Here is a 24878-nt window from a genome sequence, read left to right on the forward strand (position 1 = left end):
AAGCATAGGAAATTTGGGAAGGTATGATAAATTGCTAACAGCAGCGTTTACGAACAGTTTTCGCAGAGATAAACAGTGGATAGACAGCAATTTACTCGCCAGATACCCAACGTTCACTTGTTGCATTCACCGAACGTCGCCGATAATCTAATATGGCCTGACCGACCAGGCTGATAATCAACTTGAACAGCACAAATCTATCTTTGCTATATTTCTTGTCATCTGTTTATTTGAATTTGTATACAATAATGTATTCTGGAACAGTTCAATGACACTGAATCTGAACTACTTCGTTCATTTCCATTGTTGTAGCGCGTGGCAAACAATTTGGCGCAATTTGCATTTAGTTTGCGCCAAAATCAGTTGAACTACTAAATGTCTATACTTTGCCAGGATAAATCACTCTTAAAGTTAGCTATACATTGTAAGAATAATCTTTCAAAAACGTACGAAACTAAACCAGCCATAACAGTATTTCTTATGCACCGTGCTTTCTGGTGATGTTCTCTTAGACGAAAATCTCAAACTGTCGATGTGTCCTGACCGCCAATTTTTGAAGTGACTTTATAGTTATAAATTGTCCGGTGTCTAATTCAAGTTTTCGGTCTGTGTGTAAGGTACATGTTATTAAGGTTACAAACATGCATGTACATGTAGTGGAGTTCAAAGTAGGGAAAGGTAAATTCTGAATGGTAGTAATGTTATGGAGAACGAAGTCCCGCGCTCGCGGTAGGCAGACACTCGAGAACATTAGCCGTTAGAACGCGCGCCAAACTGACACAAAATGATGCCGACTTTACAATTTGAAATGGGAAAAGCGGTTACAACAAAATGTTCTCCAAAACCCTTTGGATGCTTCTTTCAATTTGAGCGATGATTGAATATAAAGTGAATAGCGAAAACACTTCTGTTTTGGTTCAGATTGATCTACATCTAAAAATCGCTCGTGCTTGGAGGGAGATAAGGGAGGGTGTAGGAATGACTTATAGTAACAAGTTGGTCATTGCTTTTATTGATTTGGTGGCTCCTAAAGGAGCCGTTTGTTTTGTGAGGGATGTAATCCACTTATGCTCGCTCTCCGCGGATTCGGCGGGCCAACTGAATGTCCTTGGGCATGATGGTGACGCGCTTGGCGTGGATGGCGCACAAGTTGGTGTCTTCAAACAGACCAACGAGGTAAGCCTCGCTAGCTTCTTGAAGAGCCATCACAGCGGAGCTCTGGAAACGCAGATCGGTCTTGAAATCTTGAGCGATTTCTCGCACAAGACGCTGGAAGGGCAGCTTGCGGATCAGCAGCTCGGTGGATTTCTGGTAACGACGGATCTCACGAAGAGCGACTGTACCAGGCCTGTAACGATGAGGTTTCTTGACTCCACCGGTGGCAGGAGCGCTCTTACGAGCTGCCTTTGTGGCGAGCTGTTTTCGTGGTGCTTTTCCACCAGTTGATTTACGAGCAGTTTGCTTGGTACGTGCCATCTTTGATAACGACAAAGGTAAACGATTATGGCAAAATAGCTAAGCAATCCATTTATACCTGGCGCGGTGCTTTCTGATTGGCTAAAAACTATGAGATTTGATTGGCTCGATATGAAAACTGTGAATAATTTCACGGATTTCTGGTTATATTTCGATCCGGAGAAACTTTGAAGATACATTTTCTGAGGTATTGAACAGATTACGGTTTTAAAATTTATCATTTTAGAGTGGGACTGCAAAAATTTCCATGTGTAAGTGTTGGTATGCAACGTTATCAACTATTTTTTCAAATACATACATAAAGCAAACGCAAGTTGCTGTATCATGTCAGTATGTAGATATATGTTTTATGCTAATATTAACAGTATTAAGTTGACCCTTGGCTCTGTTGTCTATCTTGACCAATCAGAGAGGGAGAAAATAACTGTGTTTTCTAAGAGGTCATTCTTGTCCCTTTATAAAGCAAAGAACTTCGCTATGTCGGTTATTCTGTTACACAAGTAGCAATCAACATGTCTGGTCGCGGTAAAGGAGGCAAAGGTCTAGGAAAGGGAGGCGCCAAGCGTCACCGAAAGATTCTTCGTGATAACATCCAAGGCATCACCAAGCCAGCCATCCGTCGTCTTGCTCGCCGTGGCGGTGTCAAGCGAATCTCTGGCCTAATCTACGAGGAGACTCGTGGTGTTCTTAAAGTTTTCCTTGAGAACGTGATCCGTGATGCTGTGACGTACACCGAGCACGCCAAGAGAAAGACTGTGACAGCCATGGATGTGGTGTATGCTCTGAAACGACAAGGCCGTACTCTGTACGGATTTGGCGGGTAGACTGCACTGCCAACTCAAACAAACGGCTCCTTTAGGAGCCACCAAATCTTTCAAAAGTCATGATCAATATATCTCCCCAATTATTATTAGCTGTCATATTAAATAGCGACAAAGGCAGTAAGGTCGAAAAATACAGAGGTACAGCCGCAATAAAATCCACTCGGATGTTGCAAAGCGAACTACAATCCTTTGATGCGCTTCGCTCGCCGCTCTTGCGTGTGACCCAGAGGTGAGCAGTAACTCATTTGTAGCGTTCAAATATGAAGACTTGGAGTGAGTGCACGTAGGTTATTACATCCTCTGTTATTACGGACATAACTTTTCGCCAACATCAAAATGGCTTGAGTTACTTTTAAGGAATTCGCGCAGTATATAGTGAAAATAACTTGTTAAAATGCACGCGCAAAGTGGTGTAAATGAAAAAAAAATTCGCGATATCTGCAAAGAACGAAGAAATTTGTATGTACAGAGGTCGCTACAAAAAGCGGAAAGCGAGTTCGTTACAAAAACAGCCGAATTTTCAAATTGGCGCCTCTTTTATGTCAGCGTATCCCGCGCGCACTGGAAAATAAAGAAAAAGCGCTAAAATTTGCATTTGTTCAGAAGACACGAGTATATAAGTAGCCTGCGAGCAGGCTCTCTATTCGCTTCGCCAACTCACTCGCGCCTTTGCCCCGAATATAGAGCCTGCTCGCAGGCTACCGTAATGATTCGATTTAGCGCCCTCCTTCAAATAAGCGCCCCCTTCCGAATAAGCGCCCCCCTTTGAATGTGTTTTTGTCAATAAGCGCCCCTATTCCAATAAGCGCCCCCCTTCCAATAAGCGCCCCCATTCTAATAAGCGCCCCCATACGTATAAGCATAGATAAACTCATGAACATTCACCATACCGTTCATGTATATATTTTACTGCTAAAATGAACAATTTTTTTAAAAGTAACTGAAATTTCACCAACTTGTTACTGTTACAGTTTCTGTTATTGTTAGTAATTTTTTAAGTTTTGTTTTGAACATTTGGTTGTTTTGCAAAAAATTAAATAAGCGCCCTCTCCCGAATAAGCGCCCTGTCTCGAATAAGCGCCCTCCCTTGAGGTGCCAAAAGTAAATAAGCGCCCCGGGCGCTAAATCGAATCATTACGGTAGTTCATAAGCGGGGTATAATTTTAAGCGGAAAGCGAGTTCGTTACAAAAACAGCCAAATTTTCAAATTGGCGCCTCTTTTATGTCAGCGTATCCCGCGCGCACTGGAATATATTAGCATCATAAAGAAAAAGCCCTAAAATTTGCATTTGTTCAGAAATGACACGAAGTATAATTTTAACGGCGGGAAAGATAATTTAACTTGGGGTGGGATGTCTACTTTTCCCTAGGACTATTCCACTTGGAACAAGTCGGAAAATTTCTATCCCGAAATTGCCGCAATGTGGGAGAACTTCAATATCCCGATTATTTGCTATAAGCGGGTGCGATGTATCTGTATAATTAAACAGTGGTATATAAATATAAAAATTAACAAAATATTTGTCAAAAATTGAAGAACTCATTTTGTTGATCGTGACTTTTATAACATTTGGTGGCTCCTAAAGGAGCCGTTTTTTGTTTGTGAAAGCTAATTTATGCTTTAGCTTTCTTCTCGGTCTTCTTGGGCAGAAGTACAGCCTGGATGTTGGGAAGAACACCTCCCTGTGCGATGGTAACACCGGCGAGCAGTTTGTTCAACTCCTCGTCATTACGGACAGCCAGCTGAAGGTGACGGGGGATGATTCTTGTCTTCTTGTTGTCACGGGCAGCGTTGCCCGCCAACTCGAGGATCTCAGCGCTCAAATACTCGAGCACAGCAGCCAAGTACACTGGAGCACCGGCGCCAACACGCTCTCCATAGTTGCCTTTGCGGAGAAGACGATGGATACGACCAACTGGAAACTGAAGCCCTGCTCGGGATGAGCGGGTCTTGGACTTGGTGCCCTTAGCTTTTCCTTTACCGCGACCAGACATGTTGAGTTTGAATTTACCTTCACGAAAAAAATGCGCGCCGAAATTTATGTGCCGTTATTCAAGTGTGGAGGATCGAAATACACCAATCAAAACTTTCCATTTGACAAGGTAAAACAAAGACTCCATGTGGTATAACAAACCACATGCATATATGACCTCGAAGGTCATATATACATACTAAAATAGCCAATCAGTAATCGAGAATTTCGATCCGTATGTTAATCGATCTTTTACTCATTCTACTATAAATACAAGATTCATCGAGTTGTCAGGCATTCATTTCTGACTACAGACATGGCACCCAAAGTTGCAGGAAAGAAAGGCGAGAAGAAAGCCGGTAAGGCAAAGGCCTCGGCTGAAGGAAAGAAGAAGAGAAGGGGAAAGAGAAAGGAAAGCTATGCTATCTACATCTACAAGGTGTTGAAGCAAGTTCACCCTGACACTGGTATCTCCAGCAAAGCCATGGGCATCATGAACTCGTTTGTCAACGACATCTTCGAGCGCATCGCCACCGAAGCTTCCCGCCTTGCCCACTACAACAAGAAATCAACCATCAGCTCTCGCGAGATCCAGACCGCCATCAGGCTGCTTCTGCCCGGTGAACTGGCCAAACACGCCGTCAGTGAAGGAACCAAGGCTGTGACCAAGTACACCAGCAGCAAGTAAACTCACTTTGTGGGTTTCCCACCAAAACAAACGGCTCCTTTAGGAGCCACCAAATGTTATAAAAGTCAATGACCAATACAGCTCGCTATCTATCAAGCCCAAGCGCTATTAACTTCAGTATGATAAAATAATCCCGCAAGTCTTTTGCAACAAATGTTTGTGCTAAGTTAAAACCGCTCCTCTTTTTCTAGGCTTTCTCCGAATGTGCATTTTTTTACCGCTATTTATATAGCGGCTCTAAAGAGAATTCAATTTTGAATTCTCGTCCTCGATCAATGAAATGCGAAGTAATGCATGACCGTAATGATAATAATAATAATTTGCTAATTTATATAGCGCATATTTTCATGTTCTGATCAATAGCGCTTTACATCTTATGAAAATAAAAATAAAGTTATAGATTATAAAAATACTTCTTAAAGTACAGTAGAACCCAGGCCCGAGTAGAACCCCGGTAACTCCTAGACTCCCACGAAGTTACGGTGTACGATGAGTATCATGCGTTAAAATCTTGAAAAGTGACATGAAATCTGGAAAAACACGAAAAAATCTTGAAAACAAAGTGAAAAATCTTGAAAAACGCGAAAAAATCTTGAAAAACGCGAAAAAATCTTGAAAACGCGAAAAAATCTTGAAAAACGCGAAAAAATCTTGAAAACGCGAAAAAAATCTTGGAAAAAACGAAAAATCTTGAAAAACGGTAAAAAAATCTTGAAAAACGCAAAAAAATCTTGAAAAACGCGAAAAAAATCTTGAAAACGCGAAAAAGCTTGAAGATTAATAAAGGTCAAATGAGATATTGATCTCACGTGAGACGACGTGCTTGCATGTTGAATACATGTCTGTTAGGCCAAACACTACTCCCTTTGAGCTGTTTCGGTAAAAGTATTGGTTGAGATTTGCGTTTTGGAACTCAACTAACTGTCTCCATTTTTTTATTCGTTTTGTCTCGTTACTTGCATCCAACAAATAAATTCTATTACAGTTTGATTACTGCATTTGAAGTCTCCAGGATGCGGTAACGATGATCTCTTCTGGCAATTTTTTTATTCTTAAGCAAGACTCGAGTTTCGGTTCTTCAGTGGAACTCATCAGTTGCTCCTAAAGTCTCGTCCAATTATTTGAAATCATTCGATTTGCCGTTTTTGTACAAATCTCAACACCCAAGCTAAGGGGAGCTTGAAAAACTGAAATAACTCACAATGCTTTGAGACTGCATTACCCTTGAATGTGTAATGATAATACCGATATCCTGTGTTTGATTGACATGTAATTTTATACTCTAAGATAATCGAATATATCAACCACGTTCTTGTATGATTACGCCCAGATTAATAAATGCCTTGAGCTAGTCAACATTACTTCTTCATGCTTCATGCTACTTCTTCGGGGCGATGAGTGAAACATGATGTACAAGCGTCGTAGTTTCGAGCGCACATATGGAAAACACGGAAGGCGCGAGGAAAAAATCGAGGAGGCGCCTGCGTCTCCTCGATTTTTCCTTGCGCGGCCTTCTCGCACTCTTTAAATGTCCTTAAAAACGATAAGCATCCGTGGCGAGTTGCAAGAACTGGAATTCGAGTTATCGGGGGTAAATTTGACCCAAATTTTGATCAAGGGAAACGAAATTTTAGTTCAAGTAAGCAGGGTTTCGAGTTATCTGAGTTCGTCTCGACCGAGTAAAAATGACTGAAAAGTAGGGTGACCGGTTCGTAAATTTTCTTTACTTTTTTACTTTCATGAGATTTTAGAACCTCATCTGAATACCGTCATAAAAATATCTCTTGAAGTGAAATTCTCCCAAAATAAATATTATACACAAATGCAAAAAAAAAAAAAGAAAATAGTCAAAATGAAAGTGATGCCCATGTGCTTTTCTATTTCAAGGCAATCAGGGTTTTTTTTCCATTTTGGAAAGTTGGATTTTGAATGGCAGTTTCGCGAGATTGATGTTTAAACTGAAGGTGACATTAATTAAGCTGGCCAAAAAAATTTTGATGTGATTTTTTATGACAGCAAAATAAAGAAGTTTTCGAACTAAAATGATAATGATAATGCATTTATATAGCGACAAGAAGCAAGGCTGACACTAAGGTTTTTTCATTTCTACGTAGTGTCAGCCTTGCTTATCTTGTCTCTGTATTTTTATTTTTGGCTGATTAGAGCTGTCGCCAGCTCCTACGTACACTAGCAGCATTTTTGTCCGCGGTCCCTTGCTTTCTATTGTCTCATTTATATAGCACATTCATTTTTTTATATGTATGTGTTCAAATGCGCTGAACACATACTGTAATTTACTACACACAAAGGCCAGACGCAACACCGGGAGCTTCGTGCCCTTTGCGGGGGGGGGTTTTTTTCCATTCATTGCGAAAAGTGTGTGTGTTCTTTTACGTCCCCTGCTATAGGACTAAAGATACAGACGGGAGGTACGTATTTATCGTCCTTTTCCGAGAAGACTAAAATGTTTACCCATTTGCCCTCAGTGTTGGTCTGGTCTGGAGTTCGAACCCACGACCTCCCGCACAGCAGTCCGGCGCTCTACCAACTGAGCTAACCGGAAGCGGAGATGTTTAATTATTAATTATGCAAAGATGTTTAACTCTTGGCTTTTCTCAGTCGCTTAAAATAGATGTCGATTGCTGTTACTTTGACTTATAAAAAAAGTTTAACACAAAATAAAGACACCATAATACATACGTATTGTCGACGCTTTTATTTCTGCTAGATACGAAGGAAAGGAAAATATCATATTTTGAAAGACATTCCGGGCCGCGAGCACTAGGAAGTACCATAAAATTTCGATAACCCTTCAGAAAAAGGGAATAATTTTAAACCCCAGTTTCAAAAATGAAATTTTTGGGTTCATCTAAAGATATAGAATGGGTTTGTACGTTATTTTTTATTGAGGGGGAAGTGGAGGGAAGGGGGTTATTATATTTTGCGCCCAGTGCTCAAATTTATTCAGAGAGTCATTTGGAGTTTTCTATGAAAGAAGGGGGTGGGGATTATTATCGGGGGAGGGAAATTATTATTTGAAGGAATTCTGGGTTTCAACCCATTGGTGGCTGTTCTGGCCAAAATTGTTCCACTTTTGACGTCATCATCTTTGACCAAAAAAGGCATCATATAATCAATCTCTGCAGGAGCAAAAGATCTTTCCAATGAGCTTGAAACACAAAATGTAGTAGTTTGAAGCAGTTTTGGCTCATATCTGACCGGAAAATGCCAAAACTGTCGACAAAATACTTTTCAAAAATCTCCAGTCTCTCCAGGGGTCAATGAGTTTAAAGCCTGTGGGTCTAATAAGAGGGGGTGGGGGTGGGGGATTGCCTCTGGGATTGGAGGCATTATTTTAAGGATGAGGCTTATCGAAATTTTATGGTTATGATGTAACTACTAGGAACTTTAGTCACGGCATCATTTTCTAGTTATGAAGGTACAGTATTTACAGTCTAGTAGCCATGCGTCAAGCGGCTTGAAATGAAAGCCTATTTACTGCCATGCGCGCGAGCTTTCTCTCGCCTCTCGCGTGTCCTCCTTTCTTCATTCGCTCCCAAACTGCTTGGCCTCAGCGCTTGAAGTCTTCGTCATCTCCTTAGAAAGGAGTGACCTTGTTATTTTTTAATCGAAACCATCTGCGAGACGTTCTCCCGCTCTTCTGTGCGTTGGCGTTGTTTGCAACATCCACGGGGTCTTCCTCAAGAGTCTCATTCCCGGCGGTTGAACTGTAGCGTGACGCGGCAGAGGACAGCCTTGAATTCTCGCTGCTGCTGCTGCTGGAGCAGTTATCAGAGCTGCTGTCACGGCAGTCTTCCACGTCTACGTGAAATATTCTTGCAATGGCTTCGTCCGGTCGGAGATCTGCAGGACCGTTGTTGGGGTCTTTGAACACCCTTAATCGCATCGACTTTTTGATCCTCTTGGCTAGTCGTATGCTTCTGGCGCGCACCAATTGCTCAAGTCGTGATTGTAGTTTTTCTTCGGCCAGTTTCTCTTTTTTCTTGAGAACCTTGGAGTACACCTGTTGCCATTCGGACGGGCGTGGTGGCGGCAATGAAATGTTGGGTGTACTGTGGTGGCCAGATGTACCAGGACACTCATTCGCGCCCGCCCCATTTCTAGATCCACCATTACCACTGTCTTCTTGTTGGAACTGGCGCTCATTCCTCGAGCTAGAACAAGCCGGGCTTTCCACTGGTGCTAACGAGCGAAAATGGACGTTATTTTGCTGCCCCAGTCCAGTTATTTTCACATTCCTGGGCAGACATGACTTTCCGCGGACCTCAAAACTCAATTCTTCTAGATCTTGTGGATGGTCGACATCACACTCATCTTCAGACAAAAACGACGATGTACTTGGCTCCTGCGATGTGCTTGAAAACGACTGCTTGTCCGACTCGATGTCAAGAACTTCAACGCTAGAAGATACCGCCGCGGTACCCACAGGATCCTGTCTTATTTCCAACGGACATTCACATGAGCCCGCGGTTGTGGGACAGTTAATACGGATGTCAACGACTGGTGTTTCTTCTATTTCTTCACTTTTTTCATTTTTCCCGCCTTTCCCTTTTCTGCGGTTTGAGCAAACTACTGAGTTGCAGTTCCCCATTGTAACGCAAATCGTATCTCGAAAGAATACCTCTTCTCTGATAGCTTGATTGTGACGCAAAGATTATTGGCGGTTGACGTATTCTCGATTAGTTTCACGCGCGCGCTGCCTCGATTTGGATCCAAATGCGCCTTTCTTCCTCCCATCATCCTTCGCGTCTTGCAATTTGCGCTAAAGAGACGACTGGGTACGAGTCAGCTGTAAAGGTGTAAGTTATAATACATAAGTTGTACTAGCCTGCCGAACAGGCACGCGAAGAGCAAGGGAAAATAAATATCGATCCGCGCTACTCGCGCGTAAAAGATATGGGTCCAACGAGATCATACCAGCTAGGTTGGAAGAGTCTGGTGCTGACCAAAAGAAATGCAGAAATCGGATGTTCTCCTCCGGATGCTGCTTCAGCATCACACCAGCACCAGGGCCCCACCTCCCGATGTTTTGATAGGTCGAGCCACTTTGAGCGAAAACGGAAATCTAAAAAGAAACGGGTTTTAATCAAATGCACAATCTAGTATTCGCGGCCATTTTACTCCACTCAAGTTTAATGCAAACAAACTGATATCTTATAACGGTATGGTTAAACTGTGAAGCGCCTCAAAGACATTCAGTTGAAAGTTTGTCTTCGTTTTCTAGCGCTAAATGTTTGAAAATCGAGACGTTCGGAATACTACCCCTTTAATATTAAATCATTGGAAATCATATAACGTGTTTTGAACTCAGATGTGTTCATCAAACCTATATTCTCTCAAAAGCATAAAAGCGTCCATTTTCAGTTCTAGAGTAGAGGAGTCATAACTTCACAGCTTCTTCCCTCACAGAATTCACATTTATCAAGATGGCGGACTTTTCCGATCAGTGCTTTCAACTTTCACTCAACAAATCGTTCTGAGAGAAGAAACATCCATGTTAATAACGTCAAGGAACCACGCCTCTAATTAAGCCTTTTCCTCAATTTGCTTGCACTCAGTTTCCTTTACTTTTTCGGGATGGTTACGGAAGCGGCCGCTGGTTAGGAATATCCGGCATCACTCAGTATACCCTCCTTTTCACGACTTCTTGCTGTTAGATTACTCGTAGAAAAGGTTTCACGTTACAGGTAAATAAACCGCTTTTCCGAGAAAAAAAATTAAACGCGCCATTTTGCGGCCTGATGTTCAACAAACTGCCGGGAATCGGCGGCCGGGAGAATATTGTGAATTTTGCCAAGAAGCTAAAAACAATTAATCATTATATTGCAAAAACCGAGCGGTACGGGTTTGAGCCTGGCCGGGGTCATTGTGTTGTGTTCTTGGGCAAGACACTTGACTCTCATAGTGCCTCTCTCCACCCAGGTGAATAAATGGGTACCGGCGAACTAATCCTGGGGGGTAACCCTGCGATAGACTAGCATCCAATCCAGGGTGGAGTAGAAATACTCCTAGTCGCTTAATGCTACAGAAACCGGGATAAGCTCTGGCCAGCAGGGGCGTATCTAGCCTATAGCTATATAGGCCCGTAGGCCCGGGCCTACAAATATTTTTGGCCCGCTCGTATTTTTAGAGAGCAATCCTCAAGATGAAATAGAAATCAATGTGCATTGTAAATATCGCAAAGACGTTTAGAGTAGCCAAGTGATAGGTTTCGTTAAAGACAAGTGCGTTTATATATTTGGCAATAAGTGAAAGTTTGCCCATTCTCTGTACTAAAATGTCAAAATGTAGGTGCTGTGAAATTGCACTTTTGAGGGTCTTTATCGGTAGGATGTCCCCAAACGCCTTCCCCCCCCCCCCCCCCATCCCCCACCAAGAAGCGGCCAGGCCTACAACTCTTCAGAAAGCTGGCTACGCCCCTGGCCTGTACCGGTCACTAGGCTTGACGCAGACTTTACCCTTAGGGGGAATGCTCAGAATTTTCGTTAGTGCTACCCAAACAGCGTGTATTAGAAGTATTAAATGCAAAGTCATGCTGACAACTGATTAAATCGAGTCTTCCAACTGATCAGTCCAAGATAAAGTGGTTTCCTGCCTTCGACAGGTAAATATAACACAGACTACAATCCTCCGGTCCTGGTGGGCGTTTTTTAATTGGTTTAACCACTGTAGCTGTACTGGCAAAAAAGACAGCGTAGAACATTGATGGAAACACGCCCGTGAAATCTTTCAGTTTAGCGCGCCGTTTGATTTCCGAATATTTTTCACTTGTTGAGTTGGGCAAATGACACGCCTCTTTTGATGAAAACTTCAGTTTCTAACGAGTGATGACCCTAAAGTTAAAAATATCACAAAAACAGTTAAATCATTTATTAAAAATTCCGACAATTTTGCAAAGCCGTCTTATCAGAGCCACGCACTTTTTCGCAGGGTAATTTGGGCGATTTTACGTGTGGTCTCGGGTTAGAGATAAAAATCACTCTGTTTTTTTTTTAAATCATAACTCGTTGGCATAAAAAGCGGAAAACGTTTTTGAATATTTTTGCAAATCCAATCGGATATTGATCAAAGACAAGTCACCGGAAAAGAGGCAGTTTTACGTGATTTTCAGAAGTCCGTTATAAATTCAGCTCAGCTGCTTTTATTTCTAAATACGTTTTAGATTGTTTAAAGATGAGAGATCAAAAGTTGAACCAAGAAGTATGGCGACTTTACGATAAGTTTAATTTGATTAGAGTTCTGCAGAGTAAAGATAAGTTCTAAGATACGAATATTGTACTTGGTTTTGTATCACGTTTCTAGGTACTTAAAGTTGTAGCTAATCACAATACCAATACTGGTTATTTCAATTCATGTGTAAAAAGTGAAAGTGATACCAGGTATACTAAATTGTGATACTGTAATTTACGGACTGCGAAACAGTGCAATGAGCAATAAATGCCATATATCTCACCATGCCATGAAGACAAATCGCTTATCGCACACATTTCCTGGGAGTAAACCCGATATTAACGGAGATCCGGGGCGCCTTGTATTGTATTCAGGCATGCAATTTATCAAAAGGTTCCGGAATTTGTTTTCTCTGACTATTCACGTTTTATTTATTTTGATACTGTGTTATAAAACTCCGCTTGGGAAATATCAGGTCTCTCTCTGCATGCACCAGTGCTGATATTTGAGTTGCGTGCTGAAATAACGTTTGTTGCACGCCGGGGGGAGCTCTCCTATTTACTTCGTGGGGGTTGGCGTTTCTCGTTGTAACGTCCCAGTCAGTATCTCGTCATGTATTGTAGACTTGTTGGGTACAATTAGGGGTACATAACAGAGAACTTAATTTCTTATTGAGATAAGAAGGCAAAGCATTAAAACTAAATTTACGTGGACATTTGGGAGAAGAAAGAAAGACAATAATTGACCTCCTTACCCTCACCCGCTGGGGTCAACTTTCCCTCCGCTGAGGGACATTCCATGTAATCTTACATAACCAACTGTAAAAACGTGTATGTTTCTAATGATTTGTCAAAATCACTCATCAAATGTAAGTATTAACTAGTATTTGCGTTTGAGATCAACGCCACACAGCGTAAAATTTCAGAGTCCCGAATCTTTAGCGTTGGATCAGAAAAAGCAAGCGCTTGCTGGTCTCAAAATGTTTTCAGGAAAGTTTTCTCAAGTCGTTGACTTAGCGTGCTTTCTGATCGTTGGGCTTGTGAGCGCGCTGTTGGGACTTGTGATTCCTCCATTTAGACGCGGGTTTTTCTGCGATGATGACAGCATTAAATACCCGTACACAACTAAAGAAACCCTTCCCACATGGGCGTTACTTCTAGTCTCAGTGATTCTTCCAGTTGTTACGGTAAGTAACTGTATTCAATGAATTATAATAGGGTTTAATTTAAATATGTCTAGTTAATTGATGTCTTCACGTTTCATTCACAACAATAGCAACATTATTGAATCCATTGTTGATTCTCGCTGTTGGAAAGCTTGGGAGTAGAGATTCGCTTAGAAATGCATTAAAGCTTAATATCTGACTCAGTTGGCCAGTAAAATGTTTTTTTTTTCTTTTATAAGACTAGTTACACCTTTAACAATATCTGACAAAAAGACAATCGTGTCTAAACAGACGATTTCGAAAGCTTTACTCGGTTTGACATTTCCTGTAGTCAGTGTACTCAAACACATCTTTCGTTTTCCGGTTTACCCCTAACATCTGCTTTATTTTTATGCCATTGTATTCATCTAAAAACAGTGATCTTGTTTAAAAAATGTTATACAATGTTCACGAAATTAACTGAATTAATTTAAAAAGTGTGTATTGAATTTAAAATATTCATGATCACTTTGTTATATCAACATTGAACCACGCGACAGCGCACGCAAGAATTATTTATACCTTAACTATTTGAAGAATTTCCATTGCAATAAAGGCCCATTTTATAGTAAAAACGCATAATCCGTCTGGATAAAATTCTAGCTAGTGAAAGTGTCGCAGTTTAGTATAAAGACGGACACGAGGCATGAATTATACGCTTTTGTGCGCCTCGGCATGAGCGGCAGAATATTAACTACAGGGATTAGCCCGTCTGATAGTTCATTCTGTCTTTACACAAGACGTATAAAACAACAATTAGTCGGGACGGATTACTAAACATTAAACATAAAATCGGTCATTCTTTTAAAACGGTGTTTAAAAAGCGTGCAGCTATTTCTCTGGGGGTGGGGGATGGGGGTGGGAAGGAGAATTAAGGAGTCTGTCGCAACATACCAATTTATCGTATCCAACTCTCCAAAAACAGCCCAATATTGTAACACTTGATCATTTCAGTAAACACTTCAGTTCCATTACAATACTAACATAATATTGATGAGCAAAATGGGACTTAAGTTAGGGAAGAAAGCAGATTCCTTTTCCCAATTATATGGCATAATAAACAATTTATCAGCAGTGAAAAACTTTTGAAAACAATTTCTCAAACTCATTAATAATTCATCAAATTAAAACAAAGGAAATCATAACCTTGAAAGAGGTTTGGATAGATATTTACAGTTTTATTTCTCTGGCCATATACTCCGGATATATAAAACACAAGAGACTGTAACTCCGCTGCTCATGGTATTCCCAACTCTCTTCTCAGTGTTTGGATATTCCGATGAAACACTGTGTCTTGTGTTTGATATATTACATATAACGTACAGTCCGTTTTCAGACCAAATTTTAGGTGTGGGAATAAAAGGATCACTTAGGGTTTTGCCCAGGGGGGGGTACTCCGGCTTGTTAATGACGGGGATGATCGAAGGATTTTTTTGGGTTTGAAATTTTTCGATTCCGGGATTTTTTTGGGCTGGAAAATTTGGCGAGTATTTTTTTGGGTATCTTGATTTAGGGCCTGTTTACATGGAAGGCGGGTGCCCCGGCTAACCAAGTTACCCGGCTAACCGAGCTACCCTGGGTGAGCCAACTTTTCATACGTTTCCTAAGAAAATGTATTGAAGCCTTAATTTACATGCTAGAAGGGTAACCCGCCTTGCCGGGGCACTCAGTTTACTTGCCCGGGGCACCCTTCTAGGCGGGATAGCTTTTTGCCGTGTAAACGGTTATGCCCGAGCAATCCCGGCCGGGATAAGTTTTCGCGCGTGTTTTTAAACTAAATTTGAAGTTAATGGCATAAAATGTATAAATTCTGGACCCAAACAGTGCTATTTGATCAAAATTTGTTTTATCAGTCGGCTGGAAATATTTCTTTGAGCAACAGCTAATTAATTCGAAATTTTCGTGGGAATGATTATCCTTATTCACGACACAACAAATTTAATTTCAATTTGGCGGCCAAATACTGTTGAATTTCGATTGAATTTCGTCAAAAATGAATGCAGTAAATTTCTGAGAACTTGTACATCAAATTAAAATAAGTTTGAAGACGAAAAGCCTTGATTATTCAGTAAAAAGACATATTTTTCTTCAGTCATTTGGAGCTACATTTTCCCACGCCGTGACACGCTTCAATGACGCTGTCTCAACTCGGGTAGAAGGGCTGTGAATTCTGCATGTAAAGGCGGGCTAGGTTTTATCCCTTCTAGCCGGGTAACTCGGTTAGCCGGGGCACCCTCCCTCCATGTAAACAGGCCCTTAGATAGGGGATTTTTTTGGGTATTAAAAATGAACTAATGTGCCTTGGCGTATTAATGGTATGATAAATAAACAAAACGAGCGTTCTTTGTGTTATTTTATTGCACCTCCTGCCAATTTAGGGGTAATTTGACAAGGGATTTTTGTGGGGGTTATTTTTGGTTCAGGGATTTTTTTGGGTAATGTCGGAAGACTTTTTTTGGGTCCTGAATTTTGCCTCCATTCGATCATCCCCGTCATTTACAAGCCGGAGTACCCCCCTGGGGGTTTTTGATGTGACATTAACACAAGTATTGTACAAGCTCTAAAACCATATATCACCTCTCCCTCTCTTATACCCCCCCCCCCCCAATAGAATTTCATTTTTTTACAAGCCCTTTTTCTATTTAAGCCCTCTGGAGAGATAACCTAGTTTGTTAAACCATTTATGAACAGAAAAACAGAAAACAATATTATTTGCTTCTGCTATATTTTTTTGTAGTTGTCTGACCACCACATAATTTTATTTGCAGATTATCATTTGTGAAATAGCAAGACATTACCAAAGTGGCAAAAATATCAGAACTGAGGACTATAAGGATGCTGATGAAAGTGCAACATGTGGACCATACACCAAAAAACCATTATTCCAGAGGTAACATAAAAAATAAAATTGAAAACAAAAAATAACTCCTTTCCCTACAAGTTGAATTTCAAGGCATCTAAATTATGCAAAATTACTTAATAAGTCTTGTAATGCCCATGGGCGCATCAAACAGCAAAAAGAGTGAATAAATGGTATTGTACTATAAGTAGGGAAGGGCATCCATGAGTTCAGAGACGGATCTAGGGGGAGGGTGCAGGGGATGCAACCCCCTCCTCCGAGATGACTTGCAGCTTTCTAATACAACTGGTATTCGATCTGTGAAGAGTCAGTTATGCCATTCCTTAGTGGTGCACCCCCTCCTAATAAAAATCCTGGATCCATCCCTGAAGTTGTTTGAAAACTGAGGGGTGAAAAGAGGTGGTACTCCCATTTATACCATGCCATAGAAAATACAGCCAATCAAAATTCAGGAAAGCTGTTGTACATTTGACTGTATTCAACCAAACCTTCCCATTGTGCACTGCGATTTAATTCTCAATGAAATCTAGTAAGAGTATTTTCTATGGCATGGTATAAAATAGTAACTGTTACACAACACTTTCTCTTGGTTAAAACATAGCCAGGTGAACCACCGTTCTGTGTACCACTAACCCATTTCCTCCCTCTATTTTCAGGTTGTATAAACTAACATCTGTGTTCCTGTTTGGTTCTCTGGTCAATCTCCTCTTTACACTGGTTGGGAAAACATACCTGGGTGAATTGAGACCCCATTTTCTTGCATTATGTAAACCAAACATGAGTCTGGTTGACTGCAGTGAGGGATACATTACAGACTACGAATGTACTGGCAGTGATCTTGCTGGGCTTGAAAAAGCAAGGTATGTGAATGATGCTCATACTCAATCAAGAAGGGCCTAGTACTGAAGGGGTAAAATGGAAATTGGGATTTGGCAAATAATTGTCAATAGCAAAATGGGATTTGGGCCCAGGGGGGGGGGGGGGGGGGGTACTCCGGCAAATGACGGGGATGATCGAAGGATTTTTTTGGGTTTGAAATTTTCGATTCTGGGATTTTTTTGGGTAAGAAGATTTAGCAAGTATTTTTTTGGGTGACTTGATTCAAATAGGGGATCAAAAAACAAACTTAAGTGCTTTGGCTCGGCCTTGGCGTATTTATGGTATGATAAATACCAAACGCGAGCGTTATTGCCCCTCCTGGCAACTTAGGGGTAATATTTGACAAGGGATTTTTTAGGGGTTATTTTTGGTCCAGGGATTTTTTTGGGTAATGTCGGAAGACTTAAGGATTTTTACAATTTACAAGTCGGAGTACCCGCCCTGGGGATTTGGGTCAAAAAACGATGAAAGTGGGAAATGGGATTCTGAAAAATTTGGGTAAAATAGGCTGGGAAATGGGATTTGGGCAAAAATATTTGGGCTGGGAAATGGGATTTTTAACATTCTCCCCATCCTCAAGACCCTCAATAAAAATGTTCTTTTGCAAGTGTGATGGGATTTAGGTAAATAGATACAACATTTTAAACAATGTTGCTGGTTCTTGGTAGCTGGGGGTTGGTGCTTTTGTGATGGGAAATGGAGTTTACAGGGACATCATCCATAGGCATATTATTCCCATCAGTTACTCCCATTTATGTCTACTTTCTCTTGTTTTCATTAACAGCTAATTAGCATCCTTATCTTTTTTTAGGAGATCATTTCCTTCAGCACACGCATCTTGCTCTATGTATGGCATGCTCTTTTTGGTGGTAAGTAGCGTTTAGAACACACCAAAAACTCAACCAACCCAACCAACCTCAACAGTTGATGCCAAGGGAACATTCCAGTTACACATTCCAGTCCATTTACTTTTAACTGGATTTATTTCAAATCCCTGGTATAAGGTTGAAAATAAAGTTAAAGAGTGGCAGGGGCGGATCCAGGATTTTTCAAAGGGGGGTGGCTGTTTACCATTTGTTTTTGTTTTTTTGGGGGGGGTGGGCTTTTAGGCAGTTTTTTGAAAGTGGGAGTGCAAATGATTTTGGATGTGAGGCCCATATATTTAATGGAGCCGAAGGCTCCATCCCCCTAGGAGGGTCTGGGGGCATGCCCCCTCAGAATTGAAAACTTGAAGCCTCTTAGACGTGATTTCCGTGATTCTGAGCAGCTTTATACAGCTTTCAATTAAGTTATTAAACCACTGTTTTTCCTTGAAAATTTGGCAAAATATTCTTTCTTCAACTTACCTTGAGTTATATTTCCGAGAAAAAGTCTAGTTCTTATGAAATGAACAGTGATTGAAATTTAAAGTTGACAGGTCACGAACTTACAGGAAAGAACAGATATGCGTTTTTTGCTCACCCACGTGCGTGAAAAGTTTTTGCCCTTTGCAAAGTGGCCTGGGGACAACATTGGCGACTTTGCTTGTTTGTGAAATCGCTTCAATGAGAAAAAACCGGTACAAACACTCGCTAAAAAAGATGTAAATGGAGAAGAAAATCATTCCAGCAAGGCTAAAACAACTGGATAATCTAATGGATTAACTCTTGAAAGTTAAGAGGAATCTAATTTTTTCAAATTATACACACATGTTTTGTTACATTAAGCCAGAAGTTCGTAAAACAGGCTGTCGAAAATCTCCTATTTTTGAAAAATGGCCCTTCTTTACTTGACTGTGAAAGGTGGATGGACATTGTCCTTATTTTCTATTTTAATATGTTTATTTTCATTTTTCTGGTGGATCAAGGGGGGTGGCTAGCCACCCAATCCACCCCCTGGATCCGCCCCTGGAGTGGGCAACACTGTTGTGGTGTTTTGAGATTCAGCCTTAGTCTCCAGGCACAGTTATGTAATGTTCAATAAATGAGCAGCAGTGTTTTATCAAGTTTAAAACACGAGGCGCAGCCGAGTGTTTTAGACTTGATAAAACACGAACTGCGAATTTATTGAACGGCTTAAAAATCTTCTGATGTAGATCAACTCATTCTTGCACTACAATATTTAAATTTGGGTTTATTTTGGCCTAGAAAATTGGACGTAAAGTTTCGCCGTGTCTTTATCAGATATAAAGACACTCATTAAACATTAATTTTCTTTTGTATTTTCTTTATGAATTATTAATGAGTTTTTTAAGGTCAGTTTTATTTTAAAACTAATCTTTTATTTTGTGCTTTCTATTTGAAGCTTTTCTTCGAAAAACTCACAGCCAGAGACAGAGGTTCCTTTCTAAAGCCTTTCATCCAATCTGGATGTATCATAGTATCACTATTCTTTGGACTGTCCAGAATAAGAGATCACATGCATCATTGGCATGATGTTTTGGCAGGATTTTTACTTGGCGGAATCATTGCAATCTATGCAGTAAGTCACACCTAGCCCACTACATAGGTGACTTTGGCTGACTGAGGAGGCAGCGTGGCCGAGTGGTTAGTCGAGCGCCGGACTTGAAATATGGAGATCCTGGGTTCAAGTCCCGTTCTGACCACTATCTGGATTTGTTCTCAGTCGTCCTGAGTTCAAATCCTCGGTCATGCTTGTAAATAGCCAACTGGTCTGCCTCCTGTCAGTTGGGATTTTTAACCATGTTATGTTTATTTAATATATTATATTTGTTCGGTATTTGTTTCATATACACGGCCCACAAGCTTCTAGCTTTAAACACAAACCGTGTATAAATAAAGTTGCTTTACCTTTACCTTTTACTGGAGATTATGCCGCCAGCCCAAAACAAAATTTCAGACCTGTGTGTTACACCAAAAAAATCTCTTTTAATTCCTCCCCCCCCCTTTATTTGGCCCCCTGTCCACGGCTTTTGCTCTCCTCTTCTACATTATCATTTATGGCATATTTTGATGCAAATGATCTTGTGCATGATTAGGAGATGTTCAAATAAGAAAAGTGTCCTAATCACTTTTTTGAACTGATTGATTGATGAAATGCTTGTAAAATTATGATAACATAGTTTAGATTCAGTGAGATTTAATACCAGATATGAAAATGAAAGTTAAAATTTCTCTAGTCAGAGAATAAATTTAATTCCCTGTCTGTTTTTAGCTACCTAGTAACAGCTACTTCTTAGCGACAATGCTTCAGTCCACAATTTTATATTATTTTATCTTTCATGTAACCCTGAGAGTTTTCTATCTTTGCTCTTTTCCTCAAACAGGCCACTAAAGTCCTGAAGTTGTTTGACGAAAGTCAACAAACATCAAGAACTAGTATCAAGCGTCGAGACACAATCAGGAGCTCTGAGGAGAACTGTGAATTTGTCTTGCATTCCCCAGATAGACTCATACCCACAACACCACGCTAACGAGGGTGCTAAGTGACCCTCCCTTTGCTAGCAATAATTCCTCACTTTTTAGTGAGAGGAAACAGTTTCTTGCCAAAAAGAAATATTTGAGATATTTTCTAATTATTACAAGAATTGCAAGATATCCAAAGATTATGTAGTTCCCTTTGAAGCCATTATTCATGTCATGGCACAATGCTTTTCCTCACTAAGTAGAGGGCTGCTTTAGGTGATCCAAATAATGGTCGTAAAGGGAAGATGCATTATGATTGTGTTTTGAGATAACCAGAGGAAATAGCTATTAAATTGTTATGTAAATGAGCTGGCTTATTGCTTTTACACACTTTTGTAACATTGTAACACATAATTCAGTCATATTGACTGTCATGTGTTATTGTTTTTAATACACAACTCTTTGTCTTATACTTGTGCCCAAATAGGGTAAGGACACCACTAGAATAGTCATCTTAATAAAATATTAATACACAGAAATGTCCAATGCTACTTTACATAATTTAACAAAACCTAAACTTATACTAAAAATAAGACATCTGTTTGCAGTTTTCATAATAATACAAGATACTATCTAATTAATCAAATACTATAACAAAGTGGATTTTACAAAAGTTTGTGGATTTAAAGACTGAATAAGCAAAATATTTTTATACAAAGAAAAATTTCCATATAAATTATATCATAAAAAGTGCATAACCAAAAAATTATATAACCTAAACAGAAACAATAAATTTATGGGACTGGTATTATTTTAATAGTTTTATAAACAAGGCAATTGGTAAGCTAGAAAACGTGTATATTGTACATTCAACTATTATTTACAGTACATTAAATTTGTCATGTGACAAAACAAATGTCCAATAAATAAAGAGGAAACATTTTTGTGGAATTGTGTGTTTTGTACATTTTTTGGTAAAATCATGATTAAGACTCTGTCTTCTGCTGGGCCTTCTCTTTTCGTCTTTCTTCTAAGATTTTTTCTCTGGCTTTAAGCAGACCATCTATTGTTGTTGGAGGTTTCTGTGCAATAAAATGGGAAGCTTGCTGTCATAAAAACGTTTGTATTTTCATTGTCAAGGTAGCAAATTTTGAGCAGTGGAAATTTGACCTGATGGAATTCCGTATTGATACATTGCCTTAAAAACTTAACTAGAACCCTGTGTAATAACCGCCGCCTGGTTAGCTCAGTTGGTAGAGCGCCGGACTGCTGTGCGGGAGGTTGTGGGTTCGAACCCCAGACCAGACCAACACTCAGGGTCTTAAAATAACTGAGGAGAATGTGCTGCTTTTGTAATTACATCTGCAAATGGTTAGACATTCTAGTCTTTTCGGAAAAGGACAATAAACCGTAGGTCCTGTCTCCTGTATCTTCAGTCTTCTAACAGGGGAGGTTAAAGAACCCACACACTATTCGCAAAGAGTAGGGCACGAAGCTCCCGGTGTTGTGGTCTGGCCTTTACAATTGTATCTTAAATTACAGTATGTGTAAAGCGCATTTGAACATATATATATGGAAAATGCATTATCATTGGCACAACACTTTGATACAAGATGTCAACATAACAACAACACACTTCACTGTACCCCCTAACAGCGTTTTAAAGGAAATGTACAAGAAGTAAAATTAAATCAGGGTACCAGCTCCCTGGAATAACTAAAGGCTAAAAATGTCAGGGGCCTGGATTCCTGTTGGTGGTGGTGGGGGACTCCCATATATGGGCTATATAGGTGTGTGCCACGGGATAAAAATAAATTCAATGTTGATATCACACATGCAAACATAACACTAGCATCCATAAGCAGCAATCTTTTAGGATAGACCAATCTATGGAGATTGTCATTATTATAAGGAGAGATAATAGCCAAGTTCTATCTTTACTTGACAGTTTTCGAAAAAAAAACCTTGATGACCAGTTCTGAAGAGGTTTTCATGTCTAGAATACCAGACTCATTACTGATCGATAACTGTGGTGAAAACTAAGCTCTAAATCTACAAAAAAAGCTCAAAATAGTCTCACATAGCACTTATCCTCTGGTGGGTAGATCTCTTTCTGTAAGACAAGACAGATATGAATGAGCAACAAGATTAGAACAAGGTCAACATGGGATATCCAGAGGCGGTTAGATGGTGTGCTTTCATCACCATGGCTTTGTCTGGTTGACTTCATCTCATGTTAATGAATTGTCAGTTGATCTTCAAGGAGGGAGGGCAAAATTATTGGGTTCAGGGCTCGAGACTAACGGTAGCCAACTAGCCAAAGACTACTAAAATTTAGGTTTAGCATTCCTACTAGCCACTTTGGCTAGTGGAAAACTCGGAAAAGTCAACAGTTCTTGATAGAAATCAATGTCTGACTAGTGAAACATTACTTTTGGTTAGTTAAATCTGACATGTCACTAGCCAATAAACCAGTGAGTTAAAAAGTTAGTCTTGAGCCCTGGGGTTACTGGCAAATAAGATATACTGTAACATGATATTGAATGAGGCATCTCAGTTGGAGATATTTGGCTTTGCTTTTCTGTTTATATTTGAATTCAGTGTTTTGGCATTTCTACGTGGTAGTTCACTTTTGTACTGGGGAATGAAGTACAGAAGTGTTGAACTATTTCTTATGACCACACAATATGGACACTGCTATATCACAGACAGCTTTACATGGTCACAAAGAAACCAACTTGCTCAAAGCGCCCCATTACAGTATCTTGTTATAATAGGGGTGTCAAATAATAAATTCAAGACTTTGTAGGAAAGGGAGACTGATGTCTTTTCCACAAGTCTGAGGCTTTCTTAACCTTACAGAAGAAATAAATATTCCAAGAAGGCATCGCAGAAAAAATTGAGACGATGAGACCATTGAATTTGACTAAAATTCTGTGAGATGCACATTTTTTATAGAACATGCATTTCCTATTGCTGTCTTCTTAGGTTTTGTTGAAAGGAGGGGGGTGAATAGGAAAACGGATCGACGGATTTTGACTATATTTTGGCCCGGATTTCGGATTCAGAGCATACTTTTAAACGGATTTTCGGATCCTCCAATGGAATTTGGTCATTAAATTACAACCGATCAACAGATTCGGTCATAAAATTGTGGCAGATCGGCGGATTTGCCCTATTCACCCCCCTCTGAAAGAGAAAACTCTTTTTTCAAATCTACTCATGAATTGCAATGATACTGCAAAATACTGTAGTATTGGTACGAGTCGTTCGTACCACGTTGTTCTTGTTACGTGTTCTCGTCATAGATAGGAATGTATCCATTTCATTGAGAAATACACTTTAATATCGACGAGCATTCTCACTTAAGAATGACGAGAACATGTAACAAGAACAACGTGGTACGAACGACTCGTACCAGGCCCCTATCGGGCAAATCATAGTCAGTGTCCAGATCTCTCTCTAATTATATCATTCTGCTCTATAGACCCTTCTCTAATCTAGTTATTACTAATGATCGCCAAGGAAACTAGAACAACTTAACAGTGTACAAAATAACAAATAATTACTTCCCACCTTTTTCTGTGTCATGTAATCTTCATATGATCCTGGCCAATTGAAATAGAAGAATACAGCGACAGGAAAAAACACATACAAAACAATCTGTGAAATATTAAATTTTTTAGATGTGATTATTAACTGTAAGATTAACTCCTTGGCCATAACTGCAATAGCTCTTTGATCGCCATTTATATGGGAGGCCTGATGGCCTAATGGTTAGTCTGCCAGACTCCGGATAGAGCGGTCTGGGTTCTCTCCCGGCCGAGTCATTGTGTTGTGTTCGTGGGCAAAACACTTCGCTCTCATAGTGCCTCTCTCCACCCAGAAAGCAAAATTCCTATTGCAAAGTCCCCACAAAGTCACCAATTCCCCTCCTCCCCCACCCCCCACGCCCTTTTGGAAGCTGATGACAAGTGCATAGCACACTGTCAGCATTGGGAGATTTCCGCAGAGCACCCTACATTAATTATGCATACAAATATTCCATATAATCCTTCACACACGAACGGCAGTCATAATTAATGTAGGGTACTATGCGGAAATCTTGCCGAGCCAAAATATTGACCAACGACAAATTACATAATGTGCTATTAAAAATTGGCACTATCACTACTCCGACCCAGGGGTCATTAAAAGTCTCAAAATAGCTCCACTTTTTAGAGCAACATGAATATTAATTTTGCAATACCCCACCCCAAACACTAATATCAATACACAAGTAGCTACAACTCCCCATAAGGCTAAAAAATATAGGAAAATCACAAAAATCTTACCCGGCCTAGCTCTATCTTCGATCCGATCGCCATCTTGGACGAAGAGACTGGAATCTAATCGCGCAGGAACCTTTTACGCATAAACTAAATGAAAGCGAACCGCTG

At 40.2% G+C, this 24878-nt stretch overlaps 5 protein-coding genes and 1 pseudogene across 5 annotated transcripts; 3 read left to right on the plus strand and 3 right to left on the minus strand.

The window, feature by feature from the left end:
* Nucleotides 1-1001: 1001 nt before the first annotated feature.
* Nucleotides 1002-1476, minus strand: LOC144638333 (histone H3). Its single transcript, XM_078497563.1, has one exon. The coding sequence runs from the start codon at nucleotides 1474-1476 to the stop codon at nucleotides 1066-1068; it is 411 nt and encodes a 136-aa protein (XP_078353689.1). The 3' UTR covers nucleotides 1002-1065.
* Nucleotides 1477-1988: 512 nt separating this feature from the next.
* Nucleotides 1989-2334, plus strand: LOC144638368 (histone H4). Its single transcript, XM_078497592.1, has one exon. The coding sequence runs from the start codon at nucleotides 1989-1991 to the stop codon at nucleotides 2298-2300; it is 312 nt and encodes a 103-aa protein (XP_078353718.1). The 3' UTR covers nucleotides 2301-2334.
* Nucleotides 2335-3853: 1519 nt separating this feature from the next.
* Nucleotides 3854-4305, minus strand: LOC144638346 (histone H2A-like). Its single transcript, XM_078497574.1, has one exon. It carries the CDS (start codon nucleotides 4293-4295, stop codon nucleotides 3915-3917), a length of 381 nt encoding a protein of 126 aa, XP_078353700.1. The 5' UTR covers nucleotides 4296-4305; the 3' UTR covers nucleotides 3854-3914.
* A 258-nt stretch (nucleotides 4306-4563) lies between these two features.
* LOC144638348 (histone H2B pseudogene) lies at nucleotides 4564-5168 on the plus strand (annotated as a pseudogene).
* A 7205-nt stretch (nucleotides 5169-12373) lies between these two features.
* Nucleotides 12374-20507, plus strand: LOC144638265 (phospholipid phosphatase 1-like). The gene is made up of 6 exons (XM_078497486.1): nucleotides 12374-13338; nucleotides 16125-16246; nucleotides 16873-17076; nucleotides 17907-17964; nucleotides 19379-19555; nucleotides 20361-20507. The coding sequence occupies exons 1-6, from the start codon at nucleotides 13132-13134 to the stop codon at nucleotides 20505-20507; spliced, it is 915 nt and encodes a 304-aa protein (XP_078353612.1). The 5' UTR covers nucleotides 12374-13131.
* A 354-nt stretch (nucleotides 20508-20861) lies between these two features.
* On the minus strand, nucleotides 20862-24815 carry LOC144638373 (protein PET100 homolog, mitochondrial-like). Its single transcript, XM_078497593.1, has 4 exons — nucleotides 24774-24815; nucleotides 24016-24102; nucleotides 22520-22552; nucleotides 20862-21521 (listed from the first exon to the last, which is right to left on the minus strand). The coding sequence occupies exons 1-4, from the start codon at nucleotides 24804-24806 to the stop codon at nucleotides 21426-21428; spliced, it is 249 nt and encodes an 82-aa protein (XP_078353719.1). The 5' UTR covers nucleotides 24807-24815; the 3' UTR covers nucleotides 20862-21425.
* Between the last annotated feature and the right edge of the window lie 63 nt (nucleotides 24816-24878).

The sequence above is a fragment of the Oculina patagonica genome, chromosome 14, assembly GCF_052425735.1.
Source record: "Oculina patagonica isolate OP01 chromosome 14, crgOcupat, whole genome shotgun sequence".
Taxonomy (NCBI): domain Eukaryota; kingdom Metazoa; phylum Cnidaria; class Anthozoa; order Scleractinia; family Oculinidae; genus Oculina; species Oculina patagonica.

Excerpts from the sequence above, each read along its gene's own strand:
- LOC144638333 (XM_078497563.1), bottom strand. The coding sequence starts at position 1,476 with ATGGCACGTACCAAGCAAACTGCTCGTAAATCAACTGGTGGAAAAGCA.
- LOC144638368 (XM_078497592.1), top strand. The coding sequence starts at position 1,989 with ATGTCTGGTCGCGGTAAAGGAGGCAAAGGTCTAGGAAAGGGAGGCGCC.
- LOC144638346 (XM_078497574.1), bottom strand. The coding sequence starts at position 4,295 with ATGTCTGGTCGCGGTAAAGGAAAAGCTAAGGGCACCAAGTCCAAGACC.
- LOC144638265 (XM_078497486.1), top strand. The coding sequence starts at position 13,132 with ATGTTTTCAGGAAAGTTTTCTCAAGTCGTTGACTTAGCGTGCTTTCTG. Across the intron at positions 13,339-16,124 it reads TGATTCTTCCAGTTGTTACG|ATTATCATTTGTGAAATAGC; the intron begins GTAAGTAACTGT and ends TTTTATTTGCAG. Across the intron at positions 19,556-20,360 it reads GAATCATTGCAATCTATGCA|GCCACTAAAGTCCTGAAGTT; the intron begins GTAAGTCACACC and ends TTCCTCAAACAG.
- LOC144638373 (XM_078497593.1), bottom strand. The coding sequence starts at position 24,806 with ATGGCGATCGGATCGAAGATAGAGCTAGGCCGG. Across the intron at positions 22,553-24,015 it reads ATTACATGACACAGAAAAAG|AAAGAGATCTACCCACCAGA; the intron begins GTGGGAAGTAAT and ends CTTGTCTTACAG. Across the intron at positions 21,522-22,519 it reads CACCAGAGGATAAGTGCTAT|AAACCTCCAACAACAATAGA; the intron begins GTGAGACTATTT and ends TTTATTGCACAG.